The following is an 11,317-nucleotide window of genomic DNA, read 5'->3' on the forward strand; positions in this document are numbered from 1 at the left end:
AGCTGGCATTTCTTCACTTAGATACTTAAAACTTGGTGAAATCCAGGTCCAAAGCATTTATTTTCTTTTAGTTTTAGTTCTATTTTATTGTCGCCGACTGGAATAGGTAATGCGGGCGAGTAATCCTTCAGTTCTCATTTATTGTTACCCTGTTAGGTGTCTTGTGCTCTCAATGCTTTCAGCAGAGCCTATAGTGCCCGAAACGTGGACAGGAATCAGGGAAGAGACAGTCAGGGAAGAGCTAGATCGTCACCGCTGAAACCAAGCAGAGGGCAGGAAGTAGGCAAACAGTGGGCAGGGCAGAGGGCAGAATGTGGGCAAGCAGTGCCCAGGAAGTGGGCAGGCAGTAGCTAGAGAGTCCCAGGAACAAGGGCTGAGAGGGGACCAGGAGGCAGATACTGTATTAATAAGAAAAACCTCCCCCACTCCCCAGTTCTCGGCAAAACATCAGGAACAAGCAAATTCCAGATAATTGCCAGCTAGTTCAAAAAGCTACAGAACAAATATTAACAGCACCCACACTCAATAAATCTTAGCGCAATTGATTTTATTCACTTCATAATGTTCTCTATCGCGTTACAAGGGAAAATCTTGGGGGGAAAGAGGAAAGAGGTCAACATTTAGTTTGATATCAGCATTTCAATTGCTTTCATAATTAGAAAGTGCTTTCCCCTGTCAGGTTGTTCTGCAAACTCTGTAATAATTTTGAAGTTAATGCTAGGCCTGTGTTTATTAATTACTCCCGAATCGATAGAAACTTGTAGTAATGTAAAATATTGATCGTTTCAGTTTTATTTACTTAATTTAATTGAACGGCACCTAGAAACCAAGCATTGATATTGAATCAAAATGTTTCGATATTTTTGTGCACCCCTTACTGGATGAATGTATGGCTTAATGCCATCCCTGAAACATAAGTAGATAAGGTTAAGGAAGGACACTGCTTACTATATTTGGCAACAATTCAAACTTGAGGCACACTGTAATGCACACTCACTGGAGTTGCTTCCAAACTCAAAGATGACATATTTTTTAAAATACAGGGTGACCAAAAAGTCTTATTTTTGAGCTACCCTGTTACGTAAAAAAAATTAATATTTTCTTCAAGACTGATTAGATATTGTCATAGTATCATGACTTTTTGGTCACCCTGTTTATAAATTCATTCTTTCCCAAAAAAATGGAGCAACGGTTTTAAGTCCGACACGTAAAATATCAGCGTTAAGGCGGACTTCTCACAGTATTAAGACTCTCCCAGGTTACAATAATAATAATCCTTGCATTTGATAATAATAATAATAATAATCCTTGCCTTTTCACATCAATGAGGAGTCTCAAAGCGCTTCACAGAATACACTGTAAAGTGAATTGACTGTATATTTTGTGGCCGAAACGTGACAGCCAATTGCGCACAGCAGTTTAAATCCCAATATACAGTTAACTTACAGTATAAATCCCACAGCTCCTCTCCAATCCAAGAGGCTTTTATTCTTGACAAACCCAGCTCATCACCAGCATTATCAGTTAAATTACATTGCACATAAGAATTCTGTTTTGCTATCGTCCCTACATTTCCTTTCCTGGCCCGAAGACTTTGCAGAGCTTTCTGCTCCGCATAATTGAAATGCACAAGTATCCTCTTAAATATTGCCATCTCTGGCTCTGCCATTCTGTTATTTATAGTTACAAGACCTGTAGTTGCTGATTAGGGTAGGAGGTGCCTTGTGGTATTAAATATGACAGCAGCAATATGTAATGGTTTCAGTTAATTGATGTTTCTGTGACCTTTTCAGAGCCCAGCGTTCATATAATGCAGATTAGTTTTATTGTCGTAATTTCTCTGACTCGTTGGAGTAAAAAAAAATCAATGGTTATTGCATCTTCTTTCTTACAAAGCTATTTTTTTGCAGTTTGATCAATACCTGTGCTGGGACTGATAAATGCTTATGTATATGTGTGTTGATGGAAGAGACCTATTTATCATATTAGAGTTATGCGCTGTTTTGAATCCAACGTTTTAACTGGACCGACACATACAGACCAAAAGGTCTGAGGATGGATACTTGGTCTGTGCGGAGAGGGGCTGGCTATGAGCCACAGCCTGCAGGAAAGCTGGACTCCCATGGACTTTTTGGCCCTGGGCTAGGAACGGAAAATTCAGCCAGGATTCTTACTCTTAAACACTATCCTATCAGTCCAGCTAGAAAGTGCTTGTGTGCAGACATTGAGTAAAAAAAATTAGGACCGAGCGTGTCTATGGGGTGCCCTTCATGGTCTAATAGCCCACTGACGCTCACTGAGTGTCCAGGCTCACATGTGAAGAATGGGAGCTTGGGTGCGATACTAGAGGTGGTGCCAGTGTCCTAAGGGATGCCATACGTCAAATATGCGTCAGCGCCTTCAGGAGCTGAGGACATTGAGGGAAGGACAACAAATTGACACTAAAATAACGTGCACGAAAGCTGATTTTTTTCGTGGGGGAGGGCATTTAAAGCAATAATATTTGCAGAGGCTGGCAATACTCCTGTGCCTTTTATTATAATAATAATAATAATAATTCTTGCATTTGATATAGCACCTTATCACATCGTTGAGACGCCTCAAAGGGCTTCACAGAATATATTTTAAAGTGGATTGACTGTGTATTTTGTGGGAGAAACACGGCAGCCAATTGCGCCCAATTTATCACTATTACTGTTGTTTATTATTTATTTATTACTTATTATATTATTATTTATTATTATTTGATATATATTTATTTTATAGTTATTTGTCATATATTTATCACAATGTAACCTTGAGAGCTGAAGAACTTCGGGAATCAGACACTGCCCTTCAACACAGAGCATTGAATTGCTTTTGGGTGGGGGGGAGAGCTGAGAAACAGGTGAAATTTGTTTTATCATCATTGTGAAGTCCTGTGGCTCAGTGTTTAAAGCACTCGCCTCGCAAGTGAGAGACCTGGGTTTGAGGCAAAATGGTGGGAAAGTTTCCTTACTCCACACGCCTCTGTTTACCCAGCAGTAAGTAGGAACCCGGCTGTTAGTTGATTGGCGGATCACTTTTCCGGGGATAATAATCCCTCAAAAAACACAGTAATAATTTGGTCACTCAATCCACGACTGTGGGACGCTGCTGTGTGCAATTTCTGCCGTCTAGATTGAGACGTCTAGAAGACATGAAATGCACTATATCAAATGCTATTATTATTATTATTATTATTGTCAATCAAGTTTATTTAGAAAATATTAAATCTCCTATGAAACGTTATCTTTTCACTCCTGCATATGCTCTTTCCAGTTTTCGATTTGTAGACTTTCTGCCTCAAAGTTTAAAAACAGCCTAATTGATTCCTTTAATGGGGGAAGAGACTTTCGATATTTTTTTTAGGGACTTGGTGCGCGAATAATTACTTTGATTAAAGGAACAGAATGAATCAATGGGTCCAGTTACGGATTCTCATCTGTTAAACCTCCACTTTCAAACGAATCACATTTAAAAAGAATCGTGTTTGTTTGAAGTCCTTTTTGCCTTGTCTTTTTTTTCACAATCAATTCAGAGCTAAGGAGGGGGGGTGCGGGGTGTGGGGGGGGGAGAATGGGAAATCCTTGGGGAGGCTGTGAATGGGGGATGATATTGTCGGGAGTTCTGACTGGGAAGAATTACTGAGACCGAGTGTGAGGAAACTGAATTACCATCGGCAGATCCAGTCATTAACCCGAGAGTGTTTCAGCCATCATGTCATTTTAGCTGTGTATATTAATTTAGTACTGTCAGGCTCAGTAACTCTTCCCAGCCAGTTCTCTTTGACGATGCATACGGCACCAAATCTTTAAACAACATTTGTGTCTGCAATATAGTATTTACATATCGGAGACAATTTTTATTTCTTTTTAAATCTCTTGATGTTTTTTTGAAAAAACAAGTCTCTTGAGGCGGTCAGGTCGAAGATGGTCCCCAGTCCCCAGCCTTAAAGGAAAATATTTTTTAGGAGCTGCGCGATGGTAACTCTTCCGTCGTTCCCGTGTGTCCGTCGCTACAGAGCCACCCGCATTACCCCCCTGCGGGTGGCTTAACCGGTGATACATTCTGCGGAAGGGCTGATGACCGAGGAGTGCTCAGATTGGGCCGATCACAGCCAACACAAGACTGCAGCAGCTTTACAGCCTGCGTCCACACAACACAGGTGGTCACGGCAGACACATCCACCTCAGACTTTACTGTCAACTGTGCAATTGGGAGGCTTCCGTGGGTCGATTTTTTTTTGTGTGGGGTGGGAGGGAGGGAGGGAGGATGGTGGGGTGAGGCTAATGATACGTGAAATTTGTAAGTCTCCTAACTCAATCGCAGGGAACTTCCCTCCGCTCAAAACTTTTTTTTCTTTTCCACGTGATTTATTTTTGATCTTCGGGTTGACCTCAAGCGGTGAAACGGCGATTTGTGCGCAACAGGGAGGCTCACGATTTCGCCCAAGCGCGGCTGCAAAAAAACACGGGCTTTGGAGAATAGAATGACGCTGCATTATCGCGTGACCAGGTCACTCCACAGCTGTTTGTGGGGCATCGCTGGAAGCAAGTTGGCTGGCGGTTTCGCCCACAAAATACGCTGTATAAGACGCCTCAACAACATGATAAGGCACTATATCAAACACAAGGTTTATTACCTAAACTTGGCTCTTCAGCCCATTGACTTTCATCCTTTTCTCTTCAACTGTGCCTTCAGCTCCCCTCTCGACTCTCTACCCCCTCCTCGCTCCCTCCCTTTCCTCCCCTCACCCTGACCATTGCCCCCCTGCTCGGGTGCCGACCCAACTGTCCAGCGCCTTGGAACGTCCTCCCGACGTGAAAGGCGCTCTATAAATGAAATCTTGTTGTTGTTGTTACACAGCACTTATATAATCCCACGTGCTGGCAAATGTAATGCTAATATACCGCCCAGGCAGTCCATATAACAGTCTATTCTTGATTGCCCACAAACTATGCACAGTCACACCACTTTACAGTGTATCCTTTTGAAGCTCTTTGAGATATCTCAACAGTGTGATAAGGTGCTATATCAAATGCAAGGATTATTTGTTATATTATTATTATTATTACAGTCAAATGATAGAAGAAAACATTGGTCAAGCACTTCATGACTGTTTGGGGGACATTCTGCCATGTGCAAGTTGGCTGCCGTGTTCGCCTAACAATACGCAGTCACTACACACTGAACAGTAAATCCTGTGAAGCGCTTTGAGACATTTCGACAATGTGATGAGACACTGTATCAAATGCAAGGATTATTGGTTCTTAAATTTTTTCTCACCAAGGTTTGAAAAGACATAAGTGTGGAAGTGAAGTGTACTGACTGGAATTACTACAGCGTGAATGCAGTTTAGGGTCGGGTAACCCTTCCTCACCACGGCTCAGTGCTGAGTACGAAGAATGCTCTCTTAGAACTAATGAATTATTCAGTCAGTCGTGCGGCATATCTTTCGCCATCACTAAGTCTTAGGTTATTAACTCAACTGAAAGATTTTCCTTTTTATTTCACATAGTGAAGCTGACGCCGACTGAAACTAATTTGTGAGGTCCTAGGTTTTGCCGTCGTCCCTCCGCTCAGCTGGCAAGCGTTGGGAGCGGTGGAGAGGGGTGGGGGGTGGGGGGGAAGCTACATTTGGTTTGTTGCCTGTGGGCGAGGGAAGTGAAAATCAGCTCAAATTCCTGCTTCTCATCACTGAAAAGTGTGCGGATGTAGATATCGGGTGAGGATAGGATTGTGTATTGTCTGAAATGCTCTCCACAGTCGAACAGGGTAAGTAAAGCAGCACAAAGGGTGGAAGTATCGCCAAATTGTCAATGTTTGCTCGTTTGTGGGGTGAATTTCATCCGAGGTTTGGAACGCTCTAGCTGCTCACGAGTCATTTGCTTTACTCTCTCTGGATCAGCACCCGGAACCTGCCACAGTGCCCATCTTGGTATCAATCTCGGCGAAATGGCTTTGTATCAGCAAGTTTATTTCAATTTCTTCATTGTTTTTTTTCGAAATAAAAGCCGCTATGGCAAATAAATAAAAAATAATGACGCTCGCATCTGATATAGCACCTTTCCCTTCAGGAGGATGTCTCAAAGCCATTCACGGGAATTACTATAATATGCAAAATGCAGCAGCCAATTTTGTGCACAGAAATGTTCCATAAACGGCCATGAAGTGAATAGCCAATTTGATCTGGGAGATTGTCATGTTGCCAAAACTCTGCCAAGAAACTCCTTTCTCTTTTGGAACAGTACCATGGGATCTTTAACGTTCACCTGGACAGGCAGGCAGACTTTGGGTTAACGTTTCATGCTAAGAATAGCATCTCTGACAACGCTCACCAACCCCAGCACTGTACTGGAGTGTCAGCCAAGACGATGCGAGTTCACAGTCCCCAAGATGGGGCTTGAGCCCACAATCTTCTCACTATTATTATTAGTAGTAGTAACGCTGCAGTATTAATCCTGCGAAAGGGAATGGCCCTCGCTTTGCCTTACCGCAGTTAGCACCCAGCCAGCGTCTGTCTGACAGAGTATGTCACTGTACTCGGGCTCATTGCAAGTGCAGGAAGTGCCCTTTGGGGAAATCACACCGACCAAAATCACCTCCGCCAAAATGAAGCTCTCGGGTCGCTCTGAGCATGTTTCGGAGCGGAAACAAATAGAGACAATCGAACAAGCTGACGTGCGTGTGTAACAAAGGGCAAATTACTGCAGTGAATGTTGCAGCAAAACAACGCGTGCATTTCACATGATGTTTTGCCAAATAAAGCAGCAGGCGAAACAGCTCGTCCCCTTCGCGGGGGTCGATCCTCACGGATATGTCTTAGAAAGAGACAAAGGCCATTTTCTTTTTTTTTTTAATTGTGTGCTTGTTTTCCCGTTTTTATGGTCTCTCTTATACCTGCCCCGTTCAGGTGGAGCTAAATTAATGTCCTCAGCACGAAGATCCAGAGAATTGCTAAGCTTCCCCCCTCCCCGCTGTGCTAATAGCCCACCAGGAGTGTCCCAGTCGAATCGTCCCACCGATGCGGGTGAAATTCAGAGCACGGGGAGAGATTCAACCCAGGGCCCTCTATTACTGGGTTTCACAGGTCCACGCTGCCTGAACTGACAATATTTGATGAGGGAATATATTTATTTTGTTGCCTCGGTGCGTGGTTGCTTGATTAAAAATGATGCGTTACCGGGGCCGACCAGACAGCTGGTTGATCAGGTTTCACTGCCCAAAGAGTATTTGTCTGAATGTCTCTTAACTGCCTGAGGATTGCAGTAATATTGTTACACAAAAAAAATATAAGCAGAGTCCACTCGACGCCTCCTTGGGACATATGAGTTTTATTTCCACTTGTCAGACAGGCTGATTGAATCACTGACTGGCAATAAAACCAACAGGCTCTAACACTCGGTCTCGCACATCAAAACCCAAGCAGCAGGGTCCCGCTCAACAGCCCACTGCGGTTTCGTGGTTTTCTTTTTAAAAAATACCAGTGTTATCTAGAGGTTGATAACGTTTAGGAAGCGGTCGGTGAAAGCTGAGGTTTGATGTGGCGTTCATTGTGTTGTTGCCATTGTACAGGCAATGACAATGGAATATCTAATGCCTTATCACTAAAAAGACCCGTCTCTTTCCGTTACTTTTACAGAATGGGATTTCTACTTGTAAAGGCGTATTTTGCGTCTCGTGCAAATAATAATAATAATAATAATCCTTGCATTTGATATAGCGCCTCATCACGTCGTTGAGATGTCCCAAAGCATTTCACAGACTATACTGTAAAGTGAATTGACTATATAAATGACGTGCGCAGAAGGAACGTGCAATCCTTCTCATTGGTTGTGTATAATGAAGGGCATCTGGCGTATCCCATGGTTAACAAAACCTGAAAATTAGAGAGATGTTCCCCCTCTTTTCCCCTCCACCCACCTCCCCCTCTCCCCTGATTTTTGCAGGAAAGTGATTTAAAACCTTACGATCGCTGGACTGAACAGGAGAACAGTGATTTATGCCGTGTTTAGTGGGAATTTGCCACAGTTTCAGCAGCATTTCACAGTCAGGTGAGGGGGAGCAGCAGGAATCACCTGAAGGAATCACCTTGCGGAAGCCGTGTAACTCTCAGGATGAACACACTGGCCTCCGTCTCTCTTCTCGTGGTCTTTCACGAGCTCTCGACCCATTGCCAGGGCTTTGAACAGACCTTATTGGATGTTCTTAAAAGAAGAATCTGTTTTGCCCTTTAATGGCAGTAAAAGAAGCTCGAGCCCGGTATATATGCATTTTTTGGTGTTCTGCTCGGACATTTGTTTTCTTATGGCCCCCGATTGGATATGATGTGGAGCAGGAGGAGTGTAAATCAAGCTTGTTAGCTCCAGGTTGCTACACTGCTGGGAGTGAACAATACAGCTTCACTGCCAGCAGCAAGCAGAGCAATACCTGCTTTAGGAAGTGCTGACCAGCTCTGTAATGCTGTACAGCCCTCAGCTTCTTCTCCATAACCTCTGCCGTCAGAAATCCAAAGATCGGTCTTCCAGATGTTCCTCAGCGTACACTCTGTTTTCAGTATGTCTGCGTCGCTTGCAAAGCGTCAAAGACAAACTCAAGTCCTGTAGCTCAGTGGTTAGAGCACCCGCCTCGCAAACAAGAGGACCCGGGTTCGATTCCCGGGCAGGGCGAAACCTTAGGGAAGTTTCCTTACTCCACATGCCTGTTTACCCAGCAGTAAATAGGAACCCGGTTGTTAGTCGATTCGCGGTTTGCTTTCCAGGGGTAATAATCCTCTTAAAAAAATAATAATCATTTGGTCACTCAATCCACGTCTGTTTGTGGGACACTGCTGTGCACAATTGGCTGCCGTGTTTCGCCCAGAAAATATGCAGTCAATTCACTTTACGGTATATTCTGTGAAGCGCTTGGAGATGTCTCAATGACGTGGTAAGGTGCGGTATCAAATACAAAGCTTATTATTATTACTATAAAATGTTGCTACATTATTATGAAGAGTTGGTCAGCTGTGATGTGCTTCTCTGTGGAAATCGAGAGCAGTGCACTCCAAACCCTCCTAAAGTTACAGGCAGAGAGAGCAGTGCGCCTAATTGCTAACGGTTGCCTTTGGTGCAAGTCGAGTCCAATCATACAAGAAAGAATGTTTAAATTCATTGGAGGTGCAGCAGCTCTCAGTGCAAGAGAATTGGTTTGAAAGTCTCTTGCTCTTTTGACCTTCTAGCAACTCAAAGGGTTAAAAGCAGTGGTTTAATATGGTTGGAGGGGTTTGGGGAGGTGGACTGAATGGTATCTAGTCTTAAAAAATTACCTTCCACCTCATGTGGCTTGACTTTCCCATTTGGTCTCTTTAACCTTCTATACTGTGGAGTTGCTCATGAGTGCACTGCATACAAAAGGCACTGAGAGAGAGAGAGAGAGAGAGAGCTCTTGAAAGCTTTTAATTGCTGGTGAAGGTACCTTAGCCTCAGCACGGCGTCTCAGGAAGAAACCTCATGAATTTCGAAACCTGATCAGTGAAATTCTTCCCGGTGATGAATGGGAGCCAGGAGATTTAGTGCTGCTCATCCCAGCTAACGGAATTTACCAACAGCCTGACTCCACATTCCCGAACTTCGCAGCAGGAGCTCTTTTTTTTCCTTTTAATTACTTGCGTCTCGAGCGTTAAGGATAAAAAAAGTAAGAAAGGAAGTTGAAATGTAGTAATAATGTCATCCTTTTCTTTCCCCTCAGGGCAAAGGTATAAACAGTGATCAGAATCTGCAGACCAGTCATCCTTTTTCAAGACTCCCTTCCTTCACTCCAGCTCCGACATTGAACTCCACATGCTATGACCGCAACGAGTGCTTAACTCCTGCAATTACTCTTCATTCTCACTAACAATTTGGTAATGAAGTATTGATTTTCAGCTTGATTCTTATGGATGTTATTAGATTTTCATTGATAAACTGTGCTCTGTCTCTCTACTCCTTGCTGCATATCCGCAGCACATATAACAAAGTGTTTCTGTAGGGGATAATTGCCAGGAACATTGATGTGCTTATTTCGTCAATTGGTTACTCTTGGTGGCAGAAAAAAGGTACAATTTTTCAAACTTTAATGCCCAAGTTTAATGCAAAGATACAATCACGTTGGAAACTAATGTCTTTACTGTTGAAGCTGACAATGAATTAGAGCTGGATGGAGGCTACAAGACTGCAGGGGCTCTGAATGAGGTGCTTTGTAGCCAGCGCAGATGTCGTTGCTCCAGTCGGGTTGCCCACTCCAATATAACTGCACAAGGGATCAATCTGTCTTAAGTAAGAAGAAAAGGACTGATGAAGCAGTGAGTGAGGCCTAGCCAGAAAAAAAAAACTTGTACCCTGTTAATCATTCCGCTGGAATAGAGCACATATTCAGCTTCTCCGAGGGTAGGAGCAACGATTAACATAAAGACACTCTCGCTGCCAGGAAGCCAGGCTCCGGCTGCGTTAAAAATGGCCTCCTCCGACATTCTACATCCCGCAGAGTAAGAAACTACAAGGAGGGAAGACAAAATGTATCACGAGCGGGCAGACAGAGCGTCAGTTCAATACTGCTACCTTCTGTTTCCGCAGACAATATAACGCAGGATGCATGGCACCCGAGGTGTAGGGAATGTATCTCCATTCATCCCTGATAAAGTCACCCAGGAGACAAAGTCACAAATGAGTGATGAGGTTGCAGCAATGAGTTCAATAAATACCACAAGCACACATCAGGTATTCAGCTCATTCTACACAGGTGGACAAATGGGACATTGTACCAACCGACCTGTTTAATGCAAGGTTTATTTTTTACAACATGCTGAGGCTTTCTTTTTTTTTCTGGTTGTTTTTTTTTGTTAAGACTGATCAATTCTGGGACACATGTACAAGTCAGACTGTTATCTCACTGATGTTATAAGACACCCCTTAAGGTACAACACTGCCGGTATAGAGGATATGCATCGGCAAGTGTGAGTGCTTGAAATACGATCTCACCCAGGAAAAGTCAGATTTCATAAATTGAGGTTTATGAGATCTGCCTCCTCAAGAGTGGGATTTTGTTTTCTAGACAAAACGGGGGTGAATGAATGCTCACTGGTATGTATTCTATTTATACCACACTTTTTATATTAAAAATAATATTTTAAAATTCAGCTTTTCTCATTTTTGTCTGGCGCTGGCGTGCGTATTGGCCCAATCAGATACATCATTGCGTTTGCCGAGGCAGGATTTCACCCTAACTCCCCCCCCCCCCCCTCCGCCCCATCACCCCGGGGCTCACACTGACTGAACTC

The 11,317-nt window shown here is 43.4% G+C and overlaps 1 protein-coding gene across 1 annotated transcript in view; it reads left to right on the forward strand.

Moving 5' to 3' along the window:
• The window catches only part of LOC103191071 (teashirt homolog 2), a 181,885-nt gene extending 171,908 nt beyond the window's left edge, over window positions 1-9,977 (forward strand). Inside the window, exon 3 of the mRNA XM_007912030.2 lies at window positions 9,751-9,977. Within this exon, the coding sequence (XP_007910221.1) occupies window positions 9,751-9,770 (20 nt within the window). The 3' untranslated portion in view covers window positions 9,771-9,977. The remainder of the gene's footprint in view (window positions 1-9,750) is intronic.
• Window positions 9,978-11,317: the final 1,340 nt, after the last annotated feature.

The sequence above is a fragment of the Callorhinchus milii genome, unplaced genomic scaffold, assembly GCF_018977255.1.
Source record: "Callorhinchus milii isolate IMCB2004 unplaced genomic scaffold, IMCB_Cmil_1.0 Scaffold18, whole genome shotgun sequence".
In the NCBI taxonomy this organism is placed as follows: Eukaryota; Metazoa; Chordata; class Chondrichthyes; order Chimaeriformes; family Callorhinchidae; genus Callorhinchus; species Callorhinchus milii.